The 20,927-nt window shown below is 53.0% G+C and overlaps 1 protein-coding gene across 1 annotated transcript; it reads left to right on the forward strand.

Moving 5' to 3' along the window:
- Positions 1 to 2,433: 2,433 nt before the first annotated feature.
- Positions 2,434 to 17,326, forward strand: LOC135278581 (uncharacterized). The gene is made up of 8 exons (XM_064385154.1): positions 2,434 to 2,793; positions 4,753 to 4,827; positions 6,322 to 6,430; positions 8,972 to 9,077; positions 9,181 to 9,246; positions 9,628 to 9,674; positions 10,425 to 10,491; positions 16,441 to 17,326. The coding sequence occupies exons 1-8, from the start codon at positions 2,434 to 2,436 to the stop codon at positions 16,538 to 16,540; spliced, it is 930 nt and encodes a 309-aa protein (XP_064241224.1). The 3' UTR covers positions 16,541 to 17,326.
- The last annotated feature ends 3,601 nt before the right edge of the window (positions 17,327 to 20,927 follow it).

Here is a 20,927-nt window from a genome sequence, read left to right on the forward strand (position 1 = left end):
GCAAGGTCCAGGGACAGCTGGTGCCAAAGCCTTTTGAGCTGCCTTTCCCCTGCTGGGCTGCACCAGGCTCCAGTCCCCCTCCTGTCCTGGAACTGGGACCAGTAAATTCATTTTGGGCACCCTGAGTGCTCCCACTGGCCCTGCTCCTAGAGCTAAGGAGTGATGTCTGCAAACCTATCAGGGAACTGCAAGCAAGTTCCTCTTCCTGAGACCCCACTTGTGACTGGCTCTGTCCTCCTCTGCTGAGCCAGGGCAGCAGAGAGACCTGCTGGGAGCCAGGGTGGATGGTGGATGGAATGTGGCCATGCCCTGGGAACTTGGAAAGAAGGGGTTAGTGAGATGTAACAGGGAGCTTGGCTTTGAGACTGAGATTTCTACAGCCCTGCACATAAAGGCCACAAAAAGCTGGCACTAGGCCAATTCCAACCATGTGATAGGAAAGGTGGGACAAACAGCCAGCACTCTGAGAGGCGAAATCCCAGGGGCAGACTGAGCTGTGAGCACAGGCTGCCCAGCTGCATGTGGATAACTGTGCTGGGGCGGCCTGCTGTCATCACAGCCTCTTCCATTCCCTTCACAGCAGGGCTATGGTGGCAGCAGCAGCTAGGCCCTGAAGTGCCTGCTGCTGGAGAGTCTGTGCCAAACAACCTGTCTCTTTGCAAAGGTCACAAATTATTCCAAGTGGTGGTGTCAGTGTGTAGTGCTCCAATGGTATTTCCAGGAAAATACCAGGTATATTTCAGGTATATTTCAGGAAAAGTGGTGGAAGAAGCAAACAATTCAACAGATCCTATGCTGTATGCCAGAGCTGCTGTATTTGAAGGGGGAAATGCTCACTGGGGCTGATAAATGGTCAGTGTTATAAATATGGTTAGTAATTCGTGGGAATAATAGATATATCAATATATATATGTATAAAATGAACTACTGGTGTACAAGGCGGGGGAGAGATTCTTCCCCAGGATGGTGAAACCGTGGCAGATGGACAGAGAGGCACCACCACATTTACATGTGAAGGAAACTCTGCTGCACAGGAGATGGGCATTCACAAGGACCTGCACCCAGTGACCCCAAGCGATGATGGCCCAGACAAGACACCTATCTGAGAGGACCAGGGCCATCAACGCCTTCCATCTGAATGCCGGATTCCGGGAATCAGGGAAGTGTATTATTCTATTCGGACGGAGGCTTTGTGCAGCCTCTGCCGCGGGCGAAATAAACCGTATAAGAACTGCTGCCTTGGAGCAGCCAGTGTGGACGGGGAGGAATTGGCGCTAGCGAGGCCAATCTCACGTTCACCCACATCACCTCCCAGGGGCGGCTGTCCGATTGATTGGTGGCTGTCGAGACTGTGTTACGGTCGTGAAATAATTTTTATTTTTTATATTTTTATTAAAATTGGCTATTTTTCATTTTTCATCTATAACAATCAGACATTTCTCATGAGTTTGGAGAAAGCAGGAGGCTTGGGGGAGGCAGAACTTTGCAAATAAGCTCTGCCCTGAGAGGAGGTGATTTTAACTGTTGATGCTGGTTTTTAAGTAGAGTATGAAGCTGAGAGAGAGGCTGATCATCAGCAGTGTAGCCCAGGCGTCAGTACTGGGACCGGTCATCTTCCTTCTTGATAGTGGTCTGAATAACGGGGCCCAGAGCACCCTCAGCAAGTTTGCTGAATTTCCTACAGTGGGAAGAGCTGCTGAGACACCAGCGGGTGACTCTGCACCCACAAGGGCCTCAACAAGCTGGAGAAATGGGCTGATGGAACCTCCTGAAGCTCAACCAAGGGCCGAGCAGAGTGCTCCTGCTGAGGAGGTGCAGCCCCAGCACACGCCATGGAAGGCAGCTCTGCAGAGCAGGATCTCTGCAGGTCCTGGTGGGTGTGACTGGCAGAGAAGGGAAGGGATCTGCGCAAACGCTGAGGGGTGCAGCCCACCGCCAGGTGGGTTTTGTGCCATAGAATCTCTGTGGGTGGGGGGGCTCCTGGGTGTGTCCCTCAGAGCCCTGTGTTGTCACCGCTCATGACCATTATGACACACTTGCGTTACTATAACCACCAGCGTTGGGTAGTGCCGGAGCACTCACGTTGTGACCCAGAGCAGCTGAGGAGCTTCCGCTGCTGCCAGCATCTGAGGAGCCTGTGTGCTACCAGTGTCTGTGGATCTTCCGAGTGCTGTCAGTGACCCAGGAACCTGAGCACTGCCAGTGACCGAGGAGCCTCTGAGTGACTCCAGTAAGTGAAGACAACCCTCTGAGTTCTGCCAGTGAGTGAAGAGGAGCCTCTTAGTCCTAGTGACTGAGGAACCTCTGAGTGCTGTCAGTGACTGAGGAGCCTCCGAGTGCTCCCAGTGACTGAGAAACCTCTGAATTCCAGAAGTGGGAGCCAAGCCTTCGAGTCCTGCCAGCGGCTGAGAGCAGCCAAGCCCAGGAGCAGCAATGGCCGAGGTGGGACAGGAGCCATCAGCACCACGAGCCGTGCGCGTCTGCCGCATCTGTGTGGATTTCCTGCACAACCCCGCTGCTGCCGTGGAGCCCTGCGGGCACGTTTTCTGCCACGCCTGCATCCAGCCCCAGGCTGCCACCGACGCCGCCGCCACCTGCCCCACCTGCCAAGGGCCCATCGGCAGCATCCGCGTGCTGGAGGGCCAGGACAACCCAGCCCCGGTGGCCCCGCGTCGCCCCCGCCGCCGCCTCCATCCCTTCGTGGCGCGGTGGCGCCAGCGGCAGCAGCAGGAGGCGCAGGAGGATGCGGCTCCTGGAGGTGGCCGGCGCCAAAGACGTGCTGATGGCGACCGGGCACCGAGCCCTGTGCCCCGCCAGCGTCCCCGCAGAGAGCAGGATGACCTTAGAAGAAACGGGCTGGGACAGCGGCCACCGAGAGGAATTGCAGCGCTGGCCGCAGGGGACAACCAACACCGTCCCCCTGCAATCTGATTTAATGTGGATCCTCCACGGCCCGTCTGAGCTGAAGACCAGCATGCTGAGACGGGCCTCGTCTAGTTTCTTCTTCCCGTTTGGGCAGACGTCAAGACTGGGAGAGTAGGAGCTTTTGGAGGGAAAGTATATAGTTGTAGAAACTTGGGGAGAGGATAGGATATTGATATTAGTATATTAGGATATTATGATATTAGGATATTAGGATAATAGGATATTAGGTTATTATGATACTAGGATATTAGGATATTAGGAGACTAGGACATTAGGATATTAGGATATTAGGATATTAGGATACTAGGATATTAGGATATTAGGATATTAGGATATTAGGATACTAGGATATTAGGATATTAGGACATTAGGACATAAGGACATAAGGACATTAGAACATATAGGACATAAGGACATTAGGACATAAGGACATTAGCACATTAGGACATCAGGATATTAGGATATTAGCTATGAAATAAAGTTTTTTATTCCGTTTGAAACATTGGAAAGCAGTCATTCTTTATCCGCGTCGGACACATGGAAGAGTATCTCCTTTAATGTGATGTGTGTGGTGAGAGTTCACAACAGGGTACTTATTCCATGCTGATCATACATATTCATTACAAGGTACCTCCTAGCTAATTCACAAACACCACTTTCCTAGAACTAATTTGCATGCATTCGCCTTTTACTGGAATTACTTTTTTGGTCCTGGAGGTCATCTAAAGGGGTGTCTGGTGGTCATATTCACTGAAGGCTTCAGTATTACTGGTGACCTTACTTTGAACTTTTTCTTTGGGCATGCACTGTTGGTTTTAGTTATGTAGCTCACAAAAACCCCCTCTCTAGTCCTCTGTCTGTTTCTCCACTGGTTCCAGCTACATTTATCCTCCTTTGTGCATACCTTTACATCCTTCTATCTTTTTTCTAGTTAGTCCCAAAGCTTTATTCAGCAACTTCAGGGGAACTGAAAATTTCTAGTCTCTGTGTTATTTTTCAAGTCTCCCCTTTTCTTGAGACTGTCTCTTTTAGACAATCTCAATACTTCATTTTCCAGCACGAAGTGCTGCAACAACCATAACAGTTTGTCCTGTGTCCAGGTTCAGACCTTATCCACTCCCCTGCCCAGCTGGATGCATCCTGTGGGGATGCCTTCATCCATGGTGGCTCTGGTCCTGTGGCATCCATGGTGGCTCTGCTCCTGGGAGCCACCTGTCTCTGTAAACTGGGGTCTTCCTCCGCCAGAGGGGGTGGAAACAGGTTCTGAACATCAGCACAGATTTTGGCTGCAGTGCTGCTGCATTGCCTGGGCTGTGTCCTGCTGAAGGAGGATTTGGATGAACTGGCTGGGGTAGGGTACAGCCCTCGTGTGCAGCAGGAGGCCTCCTGCAGGATCTGTGGCTCTGTGTGTCCCTGTGTGCTCCTCTGCTTCTCCTGGCGGCAGCTTCTGTGTCTGGGGCTTGTTTGCTTGAGCTGCTCCATATCTGGTGCTTCAGGACTGTATCACCCAGCCACTGCTTGCCCTCATCCTCATAGGGTCCCTCCAGACCGACTCTAGCTGTGTGCCCTGGCTGCCCTACTGCCACAGCAGATTCTCAGGCTTTTAGGGAAATAAAACCCAAGAGAGGAACTCGCAGCTTAGGGCTTTGTCAGCAGAGCAAGGCAGAACTTGCCTTGCATTTGGGCTTCCCACCATGACATGGAGCATGTGCTGAAGCTGGTGGCTCTTGCAGCAGCAGCATGCACTGCTGCTGGCCCAGTGGTGGGTAGGAGCAGGCTTGGAGGAGCCCAGAGTTTTAAACCACTGAAGCTCTTCAAAGTCCTGAGGTGTCTTGTTTTCTTCCTGCAGATTGTCGCCAGTATACGAACAGGAGCTGTGAAGAATGCCTGAAAAATGTCACTGTGAGTAGCAGCAGTGAGGCTCCCAGCCTCTCACCATGCTGAAAAAGTTTCCTTCCTGGAAGCAGGGCTGGTCCCCTGCCCTTGTCCCAGACATGCTGCAAATTCTACCCACCTATGAGGGTGAGAGGGCAATCCCTCTCTGGTGCTCTGGAAGGAGGTTGCTAGAAACTGGGTGGGTTTTGTTGTGTGCTTTTTGATTAGAGTAATGGAATTGCTGAGCTGCTTCCTGATGGATGGACGATGTGCTTGGAGAAGGGACTGAGTGGGCTGGGCTGGCTGGTCAAGTTCCCCTCCAGCAGCTGGGCCGTGGCACTGGCTGGGTGCAGGATGTGTGCTGGTGTCCTGCCAGTCCCTGCTGCCTTATCACAGATGTGGGAATCCATGGGATTAGAGGATTTTAGAAAAGGTGGGAAAAAGAAAGGCCGCAGAGACAGTAAGGATAGTGAAATGCTTAAGCAGTAGAAAAGAGATATCAGCAGTAGCGAAGACATGAGAAATAAAACAATAAAGCTATGTAGTTTAGCTTTCTAAGTTGCAAAAAAGTATACTTTAGTAAATATTTAGAAGGTTAAATATGAATAGGGCTCTGTGCTTTGTCTTTTGTAAACGAACCATTGTATGAGTGAAAAAGTTGCTATTGTTTTAACCAAAGCTACGTGTGCTTCATGTGGTTGGATAGAACGACTGTCAATATGCTTTTGCTCTATGTAATTGGCTGAAACTAGGTCTGAAACTATCTTATAATATGTTGTAACATTAAGTTTCCTTGGCCTTCTGTCTGGATAGCGAGCTGCTCGCATCGATCCATTGCCATAGCCATGTAATGAGACTGATGCTTCTTAAATAAACAGCTCACGACGCTGTTCAGGTGTGGTCCCGTTCCGTTCGTGTCTGTAAATAGTTGCCGGCGTCAACAGATATCAGCAAACTTGAACTTGAGTCAGATCTTGCAGCTGATGTAGCCAGAACCAGTTTGACCAAACCCCTACTGAATGCTGGGGTTGGGGATTGGAGCCACCAGGAGAGGAGCATGCAAAGCTCTGCAGATGGTCTGTAGTGGCTGGGCACATGCACACCTCTCCTGCTCATCAGCTTTGTGTGTGTAGAGCGCTTTGTCTCAAAGGCTTTCTTCTTATCTCAAAAATAAACGTAAAGGATTTGCGTTATTAATGGTGGGATTCTTAAGGCTGTCCTGGGCAGGGCCAGTAGTTGGCTCGATGATCCTTATCAGTCCCTTCCAGCTCAGGACAGTCTACAATTCTAAGCCAGGAGAAGGATTCTCAGCATCTTTACTTGCTCTAGAGCTCTGCACTCCCCTCTCCTGCCTGTCCTGGTGTGATCTGTGCTCACACAGCTCTTACTCCTGAGTGCCCTGTTGCTGCTGGGTGCTGTCTCGTGAGCCAGCAGAGGTGGCCCTGTGCTGTGGCTGCCAAGCAAAGCGAGGGTCGCTGTCAGTGCAGCAGTAACGCTGTGCTGCCTGCTCCTGTGTCCTAGTGCCTGTGGTGTGCCAGCAGCAGGAGGTGCATGGAGTACCCCGTCCGAAGAATCCTCCCGCTGGCCGACCTGTGCGAGCTCCGCTCGGCGCGCTGGGGAGTCTGCTGGGGTGAGTGCCAGCCTGGCTGGTGGCTGTGACAGTGCTTGCTGCTGTGGGAGGTTCCCCTGCCTCCCAGCTCTCTGCCAGTGTAGCAGTGACAGGCTGAAGGCAGTCAAGGTTCTGCAAACTTCCTGAAGCGTGGGCGGGGAAGCAGAGTATGAGCAGTTCCCTGCCTTCTGGCAAGTAGGACCTGTGAGGATTTAGCTACTCCAAAATACATCCCTTATGCTTTGGTGTGATGGAGGCTCCAGACATGGCTAGCGCCTGGGAACAGGAGTGGAAGGTTCTCTGTGGGCCTGTGCAGCCCTCCTGGTGTCTGAATCCCAGATCTCTCCTCTGCAGCTGCCAGGTCACTCTGTGCACTGCTTCTGGTTCTTCACGTGGCTGCTGTCCCAGGTGGGCTCCTGGAACCAGAGGTGTGATGACTTCTCTGGGAACCTGTGTGTGCTTCTAGTGCTGAGTGTACCGTGGTCCTGCTCAGCTCTTACCCACCTGAGAAAAAACCTCTTCTAAAACTACCCCTGCACATGCAGGTCTCCTCTGGGAGCTTTCTCTGGTGGGCAGCTGCCTCTCCTCCCTGCTGCTCTGTTTTCTGAAGGATTTCTGGAGAGATTGGTGCCTTGTTTAGACCAAGCTTAGTGCATATTCATGCTCATACAGAAGCCAGCTTTTGGGGGCTGGAGAAGGAAGGAAGCAAGCTGGGACCTGGTTGCACTCACCCACCCCCTTGATGAGGAGCCTGGAGCTGAATTGCCGTTGCCTGTTATCTTTTGTGCTTGAAGCTGGGCTCTCTTGTCTGCCCACAAGAGTTCAAACTGCTCTTATGCTTGTGGAAGAAGAATCTCCTCTTTGTGAGCCCTGTGGTATGCTTTTCTGAAACTTCTGTAAGACCTTGAAGTGCTAGTTTTGATGTGAGTAGCTTCACAAAAGGTTTCATTATAGAAGATCACATTCCTTAGCTTGCAAAACTCGCTATAGAGAAGATTAGTCCTGTGGGAGATTAGCTCTTATGTGATTCTGCATTTTTGGTGTGTGTGACTTAGCCTCTGTCATCAGCTGGAGGAGTGCCTGGTGCTCTGCCTCAGACCTCTCTGTGTGGGAAGGGGGGAGCTGAACCCCAGGCTCATCCTGAAACCCCAAAAGGGTTTCAGAAGCACTGACACTGCTGGAGTCAGCTCAGGCTGGAGTACCTAAAAGAGGATCTCTTTAGAACAGATAAAAGGAAGAAGTTTCTTACAATAAGGGTGATGAGACAGTGGCACAGGTTGCCCAGAGAGGTGCTGAATGCCCCATCCCTGGAAACGTTCAAGGTCAGGTTGGATAGGACTGTGAGCAGCCTGGTCTAGTGGAAGATGGAGTTGGACTAAATGACCTTCAAGTGCTCTGAGCAGGTTCAGGTGCACTGAGATTTCTGTAGCCTGGCTGTCGTGTGCAAAGCGGCTCCTAAACAAATATTTCCACAGGCACAATTCTGTGAACAGCCTGAACCACACTTGGGAGAACCTCCTCTTTGTTGTTGCCTGAAATCCTTGGCATGTAGATGTGTCAGTTTTGGCTGGTGTCTCTACTGCCATTACTGCAGGAGCTGAGTGGGATGAGCAGGGACCAGGGCTCACGGCTGCTGCCTCGCCATGTTCCAGCAGGCTTTGTTCTGTGTGTGGGCAAGCAGAGCCCCCCAGCCCTGGGGAGACGTGGCAGTCAGGTGCAGGAAGCAGGACTTGGCCCTCAGCTGCCTGAGCAGCACTGCTGGCCCCAACCTGACAGATTTTTTTTCAGTTTATCTCTTGCCCAAGGACTTCAGATGCCGCTAAGTGCTCATCTCATCAGAGATGTCTTCTGAGGCTGGCTCCCATGGACAGTAATTCCTCCCTGTCAGAGATGATTCCTTAGCCCTGAAGCCTTCAGTTGTTGGGTTTTTTCCCTCAATGGTTACTTTTTACCGGGATTAGTGATTAAGATAGCTTTGCTCCTGTTTCTGCCAGAGGAGTTTGACCTGAGTGCCTTTCTCCCTGCCAGTAACTGAGCACTCCTGTTAGCAGGGACATGTGCTCAGCTGGTGTTTATTTGTGGGTACCAACACTTGTTATGTCTACATAGGTTTATCTACATTGTTATCCACAGCTAACAATGTCCATTTGCTTTCCCAGGTGGCTGCACATCTCCAGCCCAGTGACTGAAGCTGCTGGTGACAGTAGCTGTATGTTCATAAACAAGATCAGAGAAAGTGGCTGTAGGATAAGAGGAAATGGCCTCAAATTGCACCAGAGGAGGTTTAGGTTGGATAGTAAGAAAAAGATTCTTCACTCAGAGGGCGGTCAGACAGTGGAACAGGCTGCCCAGGGCAGCGGTAGCATCCCTGGAAGCATTCAAAAAACACAGAGCTGTTGCACCTGGGGACATGTTTACTGGAAGACCTGGCAGTGCTGGGGGAACAGTTGGACTTGATGATCCTTGAGTGCTTTCCCAACATTAATGATCCTGTGATCCTGTATTGTAACCCCAGACAGCTGTGTCTGTGTGAGCTAAACACGTTTTTGTCAAATCCTTCAGTGAACTTTGAAGCCCTGATCATTGCAATGTCCGTGGTGGGAGGAACACTTCTGATCATGTTGGGGGTCTGCTGCTGCTGCTGCTGTTGTAAGAAAAAGAGCAAAAAGTAAGTATTGGGGGGTGCCCTGATTGTGGAGCAGCTCAGATGCAGCCGTGTGCTGCTGCAGGACTGAGTGCTGAGTGCACTAAGGGGTTTTTCTGTCCACCAGGCCAGACAAGGATGACGAGAGAGCAGCCAGGGAGCGGGAGAAGAGGCGGGTGCGGCAGGAGGAGAGGTGAGTTTGTACCACAGGCCCTGAGGCTGCAGGATGACTTGGCTGCTGTCTGTGCCATCAAATGTGATGCCAGGAGGCACGTGGGGCTCAGCACATGCAGTCAGTGGCTGCTTCAGCCCTAGCTCACACACAAGCCTCATTAGGAGTGTCATGCCGGGGTGACTCGTGGATGTAGCATCACAAGTTTTGTGTATGCAGCTCCCTGAGGGCTGCTGATGTGTGGGCTCTGGTGGTCCCCAGAGACTCCCTGAGGTGGCAGGCTGAGCAAACCTGCCAGCCTGGAGCTCCCTTGTTTGGGAATAGGCAAGGAGCTCTGGCTCTTCTTGTTCCCTTTTGTACCACCAGTTACTGACTCATGGCTTTTTTGTTTGCCTCTCGCAGGAGAGCGGAGATGAAATCACGGCATGATGAAATCCGAAGAAAATACGGTACAGTGCTGACATGAGTGATTCAAACTAAGCTTTAGATGAAGCAGCCTCTGTAACTGTGCTCCTTGCCATGGTTACAGCTGTAGATGAGACCTGGCCAGCAGGGAAAATATGGTCCCTGCTTCTCTTGGCTCAGAGTAAGTGTAGAGATGCTGGGGTCATGGTGTGTGAGCCCATACAAGGGCTATTTTTCCTGGGCAGGGAAGAGGAAGTGTATAATGTTCTCCAGAATGTGTTCTCCAAGCTTAGCACGTGGAAGAAGTTGATGGAGCTTGACTAGAAGGTAGAAGCAGAAGCTGGCAGACACAGCACCATCATAATCCTGTTACCCTTCAGACACAGCCCTCCAGTAATCCTGTGGTGAGCCAGCAGTCTGAGGTGTGGGGCCAGGTAGGAATCAGAATGCCCACAGCTGCAGGAGCACAGAGCAGGCACCAATCCCACCCCAATCCCTCTGCTCCTCTGTGCCAGCAGTGGTGTCTCAGTCCCCTGGGGATGGGAGTGCACAGCCTCCCTCCTGGGGCTGAACTGCCCCTCAGGTGAGTCCCACAGACCTGGGCCAGGTCTGGACCTGCCTGAGGAGAACATCAACTTGGAAGTTGCGCTGTCCCTCCAGCCTGCCCATTTGGGCTGCCAGGGGCTCTGCCAGTGTCTGGCTGTGGAGCACTTGGGCTCATGCATGCTGCACTTGGTGGTCTCTGGCTTTGGAGGGGCTGTAGGGAAAACTAGAGACCTTTCCTCTGCCTGCAGCTGCTGCCCACTGCAGGTCCAGGTTAGGCAGGAGATTCCAGGGCCTCTGGATGGGCTGGATCCTTTAGGAAAGAAAGAGCAGGCAAAGCTGTGCCTGAAGGAGCTCTTGGTATGGGAAGCATCTGCCTGTGGAAGGGCTGTGCTCTGGGCCTGTCTTGCCATGTCAGAGTTGTCTTGCTGCAGCCTGACCCCAGAGTTTGCAATCTTGTCCTTTGTGGCTCTTCTTCAGAAGTGTTGAGCTGGGAAAGCATCAAACAGCATGGCACATGGCTTGTTGCTAGCCCAAAAGTCAGCCCCATACCCTGCCTTGCCATTTCCCAGTCTCGATGCAGGAGCAGGGAAGCAAGTCTAAGAACAGTTTTAATTTCATTTGGGTCTGGGCTCTTTGCTTGTAATCCAGTCTGACAGAAGGGCTGTGTAGAGGGGAGAGCTCTGGAAGATTAGGCAGGCTGCTTTACCTGGACTGTACATGGCCTGCCTGGGAGAGGAGTTTGCCATCAGGTCAAGCTTCTCAATGGATGTCTCCTCTTGTGCAGAAGGGGAGAGTGAAACAGTGCTGAATGTGGGCACTGTGCAAGTAAGAGCAGGTGTTTTGGGAGAACTGCAGCTGGGAGGCTTGAGGATGCTTAAATGACAAAGAGTTATTTCCCAGGACTGGTTTTCTTGCTGGCTGTGACCACTGTGGGAGCTGCTGTCTGAACAAATCTCTTCTCTCTTCTAGGCCTGTTCAAGGAAGAGAACCCTTACGCAAAATTTGAGAATTAGCATCTCCAGACACACCCACCCACCCTGGTGAACAGTGCCTTCTGCAGAGCCACAAGTCTCCAGGCTTCCCCCCACCACCATGGTGCCACTTCAACTGCCACAGAAGATGACCCAAATCCTTGGTGACACCATTGTCCCCACTCCAGGTGCTTGGTCTGGCCAGACTTTGCTCTTGCCCTGCTGGTGCAAGAAACCATGGTGACAATACTGGAAGATGGGGCATTTTTTCCTCACTCACCCCAGGGTGGTTGTGGTGTCCAAAGCAATGCACATAACAGTCCTTGTCCCAGCCAAGGGCAAAAGCAACGTCACACATCTCCCTCACTCCTGCCTCACCAAGAACACTTCATGCACACAGACCTAGCCTCTTCTGCTCTTCCTCCCCCTCTTTTTTTTTTTTCTTTTAGTATATGCAAAAGCCAGCAAGAGTTTCCTGACGTAAGGACTAGCAGGAGGCTTTGGCTGTCACTCCAGGTGCATGCACTTATCCCAGCACATTAGCAGTCCTCTCAAAGAGCACAAGTTTCTGGTGATCTGGTGCTTCCAGGAGGAAGGTCTTATGTGCACCTTCTCACTTGCAACTAATCTGGGGAAATGCCCCAACTCTCCTACCTCTCTGTGCCTTTCTAGAAAGGTGGTCTTGGGCTCAATGGCCACGTCTGTTAGCAATACTGTAAGTTTCAAGTGCATTTACAATATGCTGACTGTATATTAAACTGATTCAATTACTGTTCTGGTCTGAAAGAGTTTAATTCTCCTTCCACAGCAGGCACAGGTCGGGAGTAGTGGCTGATGGAGTTGTCACTGTTGTGTGGCTCTGACTCACTGGGGGTAGCTGGGGGAGGCAGAAGCAAGGCTGCCTCGGGCTCTTGCTGGGCTTGAAAGGAACAGTCTGTTCCCAGAGATGTTCAGGTGTTAGGAAGAGCTTGGGATGGAAGCAAGGCTGCTCTCTAAGGAAGGAGCTGGCTGTTCTGGCAAGAGTTGGGCCTTTTGTCCCCTGGCCTCTCCAGGAGAGAGCCCCTGTGTGCGTGGGTGGCCTGGGGGCTCAGGCTGCAGCCCGAGCAGTGTAAGGGCCTGGGTGGGAAGGGGATGGAGCTGCCTGCTCTGGAGCCTGCCCAGGCCCGGCCCTGCAGCAGCCGCAGCCCCGTGTGCAGGCCGGGCAGGGCTGGGAGAGTCTGGGCTGAGGAGAGCTGCCCGTGGCCTCCTGCCGGGGAGGCTCCCGTGGGCCGGGGTGAAGCTCTCCCTCTGCACGGCCGGGCTTGTGGAGCTCAGCACAGCGGCCCCAGCTGGGCTCGGGGAGCTGAGGCGCCGGGAGCCCTGCCTGCTGCCCCAGGGGCAGGGCTTGCGGGTGACTTTTAATCCAGATTGTCGCCGGCTACTGCCAGGAGAGGCTCGGGTGGGAGGAACACAGGGCCTGACTCTGCCGAGCTCTGGTGGTGGCTGCTCTCCCACCTTCTGTCCGGGCAGGGGCTGCGCCCCGGGGCTGCCGGGCAGGAGCCAGGGCGGTGCCGAGAGCGCCGTGTCCGGCTGTGCACGGCAGGGAGGTGATGATTCACAGATCCCGGCGTGGCTGGAATCCCTTGTGCGTGGAGGATGAACTGTGGAGCCCAGTGATGAGAAGGGAAAGTGCTGAGAGGGGTCCTTCATGTGCTGGCCCAAAGGGCCCGTGGTGCCTCTGCCAGCCAAAGGCACAGGGAAAGCTGTGGGGCCTTTGCTTGAGAGCCAGCAAGGTCCAGGGACAGCTGGTGCCAAAGCCTTTTGAGCTGCCTTTCCCCTGCTGGGCTGCACCAGGCTCCAGTCCCCCTCCTGTCCTGGAACTGGGACCAGTAAATTCATTTTGGGTACCCTGAGTGCTCCCACTGGCCCTGCTCCTAGAGCTAAGGAGTGATGTCTGCAAACCTATCAGGGAACTGCAAGCAAGTTCCTCTTCCTGAGACCCCACTTGTGACTGGCTCTGTCCTCCTCTGCTGAGCCAGGGCAGCAGAGAGACCTGCGGGGATCCAGGATGGATGGTGGATGGAATGTGGCCATGCCCTGGGAGCTTGGAAAGACGGGGTTAATGAGATGTAACAGGGAGCTTGGCTTTGAGACTGAGATTTCTACAGCCCTGCACATAAAGGCCACAAAAAGCTGGCACTAGGCCAATTCCAACCATGTGATAGGAAAGGTGGGACAAACAGCCAGCACTCTGAGAGGCGAAATCCCAGGGGCAGACTGAGCTGTGAGCACAGGCTGCCCAGCTGCATGTGGATAACTGTGCTGGGGCGGCCTGCTGTCATCACAGCCTCTTCCATTCCCTTCACAGCAGGGCTATGGTGGCAGCAGCAGCTAGGCCCTGAAGTGCCTGCTGCTGGAGAGTCTGTGCCAAACAACCTGTCTCTTTGCAAAGGTCACAAATTATTCCAAGTGGTGGTGTCAGTGTGTAGTGCTCCAATGGTATTTCCAGGAAAATACCAGGTATATTTCAGGTATATTTCAGGAAAAGTGGTGGAAGAAGCAAACAATTCAACAGATCCTATGCTGTATGCCAGAGCTGCTGTATTTGAAGGGGGAAATGCTCACTGGGGCTGATAAATGGTCAGTGTTATAAATATGGTTAGTAATTCGTGGGAATAAAAGATATATCAATATATATATGTATAAAATGAACTACTGGTGTACAAGGCGGGGGAGAGATTCTTCCCCAGGATGGTGAAACCGTGGCAGATGGACAGAGAGGCACCACCACATTTACATGTGAAGGAAACTCTGCTGCACAGGAGATGGGCATTCACAAGGACCTGCACCCAGTGACCCCAAGCGATGATGGCCCAGACAAGACACCTATCTGAGAGGACCAGGGCCATCAACACCTTCCATCTGAATGCTGGATTCCGGGAATCAGGGAAGTGTATTATTCTATTCCCGGACGGAGGCTTTGTGCAGCCCGAGCCAGAGAAAGAAACCAACTTGAATATGAAGAACTCAGAAAGAAACAAAGACGTTCTGCCGCGGGCGAAATAAACCGTATAAGAACTGCTGCCTTGGAGCAGCCAGTGTGGACGGGGAGGAATTGGCGCTAGCGAGGCCAATCTCACGTTCACCCACATCACCTCCCAGGGGTGGCTGTTCGATTGATTGGTGGCTGTCGAGACTGTGTTACGGTCGCGAAATAATTTTTATTTTTTATATTTTTATTAAAATTGGCTATTTTTCATTTTTCATCTATACAATCAGACATTTCTCATGAGTTTGGAGAAAGCAGGAGGCTTGGGGGAGGCAGAACTTTGCAAATAAGCTCTGCCCTGAGAGGAGGTGATTTTAACTGTTGATACTGGTTTTTAAGTAGAGTATGAAGCTGAGAGAGAGGCTGATCATCAGCAGTGTAGCCCAGGCGTCAGTACTGGGACCGGTCATCTTCCTTCTTGATAGTGGTCTGAATAACGGGGCCCAGAGCACCCTCAGCAAGTTTGCTGAATTTCCTACAGTGGGAAGAGCTGCTGAGACACCAGCGGGTGACTCTGCACCCACAAGGGCCTCAACAAGCTGGAGAAATGGGCTGATGGAACCTCCTGAAGCTCAACCAAGGGCCGAGCAGAGTGCTCCTGCTGAGGAGGTGCAGCCCCAGCACACGCCATGGAAGGCAGCTCTGCAGAGCAGGATCTCTGCAGGTCCTGGTGGGTGTGACTGGCAGAGAAGGGAAGGGATCTGGGCAAACGCTGAGGGGTGCAGCCCACCGCCAGGTGGGTTTTGTGCCATAGAATCTCTGTGGATGGGGGGGCTCCTGGGTGTGTCCCTCAGAAAGAACCCTGTGTTGTCACCACTCATGACCATTATGACACACTTGCGTTACTATAACCACCAGCGTTGGGTAGTGCCGGAGCACTCACGTTGTGACCCAGAGCAGCTGAGGAGCTTCCGCTGCTGCCAGCATCTGAGGAGCCTGTGTGCTACCAGTGTCTGTGGATCTTCCGAGTGCTGTCAGTGACCCAGGAACCTGAGCACTGCCAGTGACCGAGGAGCCTCTGAGTGACTCCAGTAAGTGAAGACAACCCTCTGAGTTCTGCCAGTGAGTGAAGAGGAGCCTCTTAGTCCTAGTGACTGAGGAACCTCTGAGTGCTGTCAGTGACTGAGGAGCCTCCGAGTGCTCCCAGTGACTGAGAAACCTCTGAATTCCAGAAGTGGGAGCCAAGCCTTCGAGTCCTGCCAGCGGCTGAGAGCAGCCAAGCCCAGGAGCAGCAATGGCCGAGGTGGGACAGGAGCCATCAGCACCACGAGCCGTGCGCGTCTGCCGCATCTGTGTGGATTTCCTGCGCAACCCCGCTGCTGCCGTGGAGCCCTGCGGACACGTGTTCTGCCACGCCTGCATCCAGCCCCAGGCTGCCACCGACGCCGCCGCCACCTGCCCCACCTGCCAAGGGCCCATCGGCAGCATCCGCGTGCTGGAGGGCCAGGACAACCCAGCCCCGGTGGCCCCGCGTCGCCCCCGCCGCCGCCTCCATCCCTTCGTGGCGCGGTGGCGCCAGCGGCAGCAGCAGGAGGCGCAGGAGGATGCGGCTCCTGGAGGTGGCCGGCGCCAAAGACGTGCTGATGGCGACCGGGCACCGAGCCCTGTGCCCCGCCAGCGTCCCCGCAGAGAGCAGGATGACCTGCGAAGAAACGGGCTGGGACAGCGGCCACCGAGGGGAATTGCAGCGCTGGCCGCAGGGGACAACCAACACCGTCCCGCTGCCATCTGATGTGATGTGGACCCTCCACGGCCCGTCTGAGCTGAAGACCAGCATGCTGAGACGGGCCTCGTCTAGTTTCTTCTACCCGTTTGGGTATACGTCAAGACTGGGAGAGTAGGAGCTGTTGGAGGGAAACCATATAGTTGTAGAAACTTGGGGAGAGGGTAGGATATTGTTATTAGGAAATTAGAATATTAGGATATTAGGATACTAGGATATTAGGATATTAGGATACGAGGACATTAGGATATTAGGATATTAGGATATTAGGATACTAGGATATTAGGATATTAGGATATTAGGATATTAGGATACTAGGATATTAGGATATTAGGATACTAGGACATTAGGACATAAGGACATTAGAACATATAGGACATAAGGACATTAGGACATAAGGACATAAGGGCATTAGGACATTAGGATATTAGGATGTTAGGATGTTAGGATATTAGCTATGAAATAAAGTTTTTTATTCCATTTGAAACATTGGAAAGCAGTCATTCTTTATCCGCGTCGGACACATGGAAGAGTATCTCCTTTAATGTGATGTGGACTGTGCATGGCCTGCCTGGGAGAGGAGTTTGCCATCAGGTCAAGCTTCTCAATGGATGTCTCCTCTTGTGCAGAAGGGGAGAGTGAAACAGTGCTGAATGTGGGCACTGTGCAAGTAAGAGCAGGTGTTTTGGGAGAACTGCAGCTGGGAGGCTTGAGGATGCTTAAATGACAAAGAGTTATTTCCCAGGACTGGTTTTCTTGCTGGCTGTGACCACTGTGGGAGCTGCTGTCTGAACAAATCTCTTCTCTCTTCTAGGCCTGTTCAAGGAAGAGAACCCTTACGCAAAATTTGAGAATTAGCATCTCCAGACACACCCACCCACCCTGGTGAACAGTGCCTTCTGCAGAGCCACAAGTCTCCAGGCTTCCCCCCACCACCATGGTGCCACTTCAACTGCCACAGAAGATGACCCAAATCCTTGGTGACACCATTGTCCCCACTCCAGGTGCTTGGTCTGGCCAGACTTTGCTCTTGCCCTGCTGGTGCAAGAAACCATGGTGACAATACTGGAAGATGGGGCATTTTTTCCTCACTCACCCCAGGGTGGTTGTGGTGTCCAAAGCAATGCACATAACAGTCCTTGTCCCAGCCAAGGGCAAAAGCAACGTCACACATCTCCCTCACTCCTGCCTCACCAAGAACACTTCATGCACACAGACCTAGCCTCTTCTGCTCTTCCTCCCCCTCTTTTTTTTTTTTCTTTTAGTATATGCAAAAGCCAGCAAGAGTTTCCTGACGTAAGGACTAGCAGGAGGCTTTGGCTGTCACTCCAGGTGCATGCACTTATCCCAGCACATTAGCAGTCCTCTCAAAGAGCACAAGTTTCTGGTGATCTGGTGCTTCCAGGAGGAAGGTCTTATGTGCACCTTCTCACTTGCAACTAATCAGGGGAAATGCCCCAACTCTCCTACCTCTCTGTGCCTTTCTAGAAAGGTGGTCTTGGGCTCAATGGCCACGTCTGTTAGCAATACTGTAAGTTTCAAGTGCATTTACAATATGCTGACTGTATATTAAACTGATTCAATTACTGTTCTGGTCTGAAAGAGTTTAATTCTCCTTCCACAGCAGGCATAGGTCGGGAGTAGTGGCTGATGGAGTTGTCACTGTTGTGTGGCTCTGACTCACTGGGGGTAGCTGGGGGAGGCAGAAGCAAGGCTGCCTCGGGCTCTTGCTGGGCTTGAAAGGAACAGTCTGTTCCCAGAGATGTTCAGGTGTTAGGAAGAGCTTGGGATGGAAGCAAGGCTGCTCTCTAAGGAAGGAGCTGGCTGTTCTGGCAAGAGTTGGGCCTTTTGTCCCCTGGCCTCTCCAGGAGAGAGCCCCTGTGTGCGTGGGTGGCCTGGGGGCTCAGGCTGCAGCCCGAGCAGTGTAAGGGCCTGGGTGGGAAGGGGATGGAGCTGCCTGCTCTGGAGCCTGCCCAGGCCCGGCCCTGCAGCAGCCGCAGCCCCGTGTGCAGGCCGGGCAGGGCTGGGAGAGTCTGGGCTGAGGAGAGCTGCCCGTGGCCTCCTGCCGGGGAGGCTCCCGTGGGCCGGGGTGAAGCTCTCCCTCTGCACGGCCGGGCTTGTGGAGCTCAGCACAGCGGCCCCAGCTGGGCTCGGGGAGCTGAGGCGCCGGGAGCCCTGCCTGCTGCCCCAGGGGCAGGGCTCGCGGGTGACTTTTAATCCAGATTGTCGCCGGCTACTGCCAGGAGAGGCTCGGGTGGGAGGAACACAGGGCCTGACTCTGCCGAGCTCTGGTGGTGGCTGCTCTCCCACCTTCTGTCCGGGCAGGGGCTGCGCCCCGGGGCTGCCGGGCAGGAGCCAGGGCGGTGCCGAGAGCGCCGTGTCCGGCTGTGCACGGCAGGGAGGTGATGATTCACAGATCCCGGCGTGGCTGGAATCCCTTGTGCGTGGAGGATGAACTGTGGAGCCCAGTGATGAGAAGGGAAAGTGCTGAGAGGGGTCCTTCATGTGCTGGCCCAAAGGGCCCGTGGTGCCTCTGCCAGCCAAAGGCACAGGGAAAGCTGTGGGGCCTTTGCTTGAGAGCCAGCAAGGTCCAGGGACAGCTGGTGCCAAAGCCTTTTGAGCTGCCTTTCCCCTGCTGGGCTGCACCAGGCTCCAGTCCCCCTCCTGTCCTGGAACTGGGACCAGTAAATTCATTTTGGGTACCCTGAGTGCTCCCACTGGCCCTGCTCCTAGAGCTAAGGAGTGATGTCTGCAAACCTATCAGGGAACTGCAAGCAAGTTCCTCTTCCTGAGACCCCACTTGTGACTGGCTCTGTCCTCCTCTGCTGAGCCAGGGCAGCAGAGAGACCTGCGGGGATCCAGGATGGATGGTGGATGGAATGTGGCCATGCCCTGGGAGCTTGGAAAGACGGGGTTAATGAGATGTAACAGGGAGCTTGGCTTTGAGACTGAGATTTCTACAGCCCTGCACATAAAGGCCACAAAAAGCTGGCACTAGGCCAATTCCAACCATGTGATAGGAAAGGTGGGACAAACAGCCAGCACTCTGAGAGGCGAAATCCCAGGGGCAGACTGAGCTGTGAGCACAGGCTGCCCAGCTGCATGTGGATAACTGTGCTGGGGCGGCCTGCTGTCATCACAGCCTCTTCCATTCCCTTCACAGCAGGGCTATGGTGGCAGCAGCAGCTAGGCCCTGAAGTGCCTGCTGCTGGAGAGTCTGTGCCAAACAACCTGTCTCTTTGCAAAGGTCACAAATTATTCCAAGTGGTGGTGTCAGTGTGTAGTGCTCCAATGGTATTTCCAGGAAAATACCAGGTATATTTCAGGTATATTTCAGGAAAAGTGGTGGAAGAAGCAAACAATTCAACAGATCCTATGCTGTATGCCAGAGCTGCTGTATTTGAAGGGGGAAATGCTCACTGGGGCTGATAAATGGTCAGTGTTATAAATATGGTTAGTAATTCGTGGGAATAAAAGATATATCAATATATATATGTATAAAATGAACTACTGGTGTACAAGGCGGGGGAGAGATTCTTCCCCAGGATGGTGAAACCGTGGCAGATGGACAGAGAGGCACCACCACATTTACATGTGAAGGAAACTCTGCTGCACAGGAGATGGGCATTCACAAGGACCTGCACCCAGTGACCCCAAGCGATGATGGCCCAGACAAGACACCTATCTGAGAGGACCAGGGCCATCAACACCTTCCATCTGAATGCCGGATTCCGGGAATCAGGGAAGTGTATTATTCTATTCCCGGACGGAGGCTTTGTGCAGCCCGAGCCAGAGAAAGAAACCAACTTGAATATGAAGAACTCAGAAAGAAACAAAGAGACTCTGCCGCGGGCGAAATAAACCGTATAAGAACTGCTGCCTTGGAGCAGCCAGTGTGGACGGGGAGGAATTGGCGCTAGCGAGGCCAATCTCACGTTCACCCACATCACCTCCCAGGGGTGGCTGTTCGATTGATTGGTGGCTGTCGAGACTGTGTTACGGTCGCGAAATAATTTTTATTTTTTATATTTTTATTAAAATTGGCTATTTTTCATTTTTCATCTATAACAATCAGACATTTCTCATGAGTTTGGAGAAAGCAGGAGGCTTGGGGGAGGCAGAACTTTGCAAAGAAGCTCTGCCCTGAGAGGAGGTGATTTTAACTGTTGATACTGGTTTTTAAGTAGAGTATGAAGCTGAGAGAGAGGCTGATCATCAGCAGTGTAGCCCAGGCGTCAGTACTGGGACCGGTCATCTTCCTTCTTGATAGTGGTCTGAATAACGGGGCCCAGAGCACCCTCAGCAAGTTTGCTGAATTTCCTACAGTGGGAAGAGCTGCTGAGACACCAGCGGGTGACTCTGCACCCACAAGGGCCTCAACAAGCTGGAGAAATGGGCTGATGGAACCTCCTGAAGCTCAACCAAGGGCCGAGCAGAGTGCTCCTGCTGAGGAGGTGCAGCCCCAGCACACGCCATGGAAGGCAGCTCTGCAGAGCAGGATCTCTGCAGGTCCTGGTGGGTGTGACTGGCAGAGAAGGGAAGGGATCTGGGCAAACGCTGAGGGGTGCAGCCCACCGCCAGGTGGGTTTTGTGCCATAGAATCTCTGTGGGTGGGGGGGCTCCTGGGTGTGTCCCTCAGAAAGAACCCTGTGTTGTCACCACTCATGACCATTATGACACACTTGCGTTACTATAACCACCAGCGTTGGGTAGTGCCGGAGCACTCACGTTGTGACCCAGAGCAGCTGAGGAGCTTCCACTGCTGCCAGCATCTGAGGAGCCTGTGTGCTACCAGTGTCTGTGGATCTTCCGAGTGCTGTCAGTGACCCAGGAACCTGAGCACTGCCAGTGACCGAGGAGCCTCTGAGTGACTCCAGTAAGTGAAGACAACCCTCTGAGTTCTGCCAGTGAGTGAAGAGGAGCCTCTTAGTCCTAGTGACTGAGGAACCTCTGAGTGCTGTCAGTGACTGAGGAGCCTCCGAGTGCTCCCAGTGACTGAGAAACCTCTGAATTCCAGAAGTGGGAGCCA

The sequence above is a fragment of the Passer domesticus genome, chromosome 11 (genome assembly GCF_036417665.1).
Source record: "Passer domesticus isolate bPasDom1 chromosome 11, bPasDom1.hap1, whole genome shotgun sequence".
NCBI classification, from domain to species: domain Eukaryota; kingdom Metazoa; phylum Chordata; class Aves; order Passeriformes; family Passeridae; genus Passer; species Passer domesticus.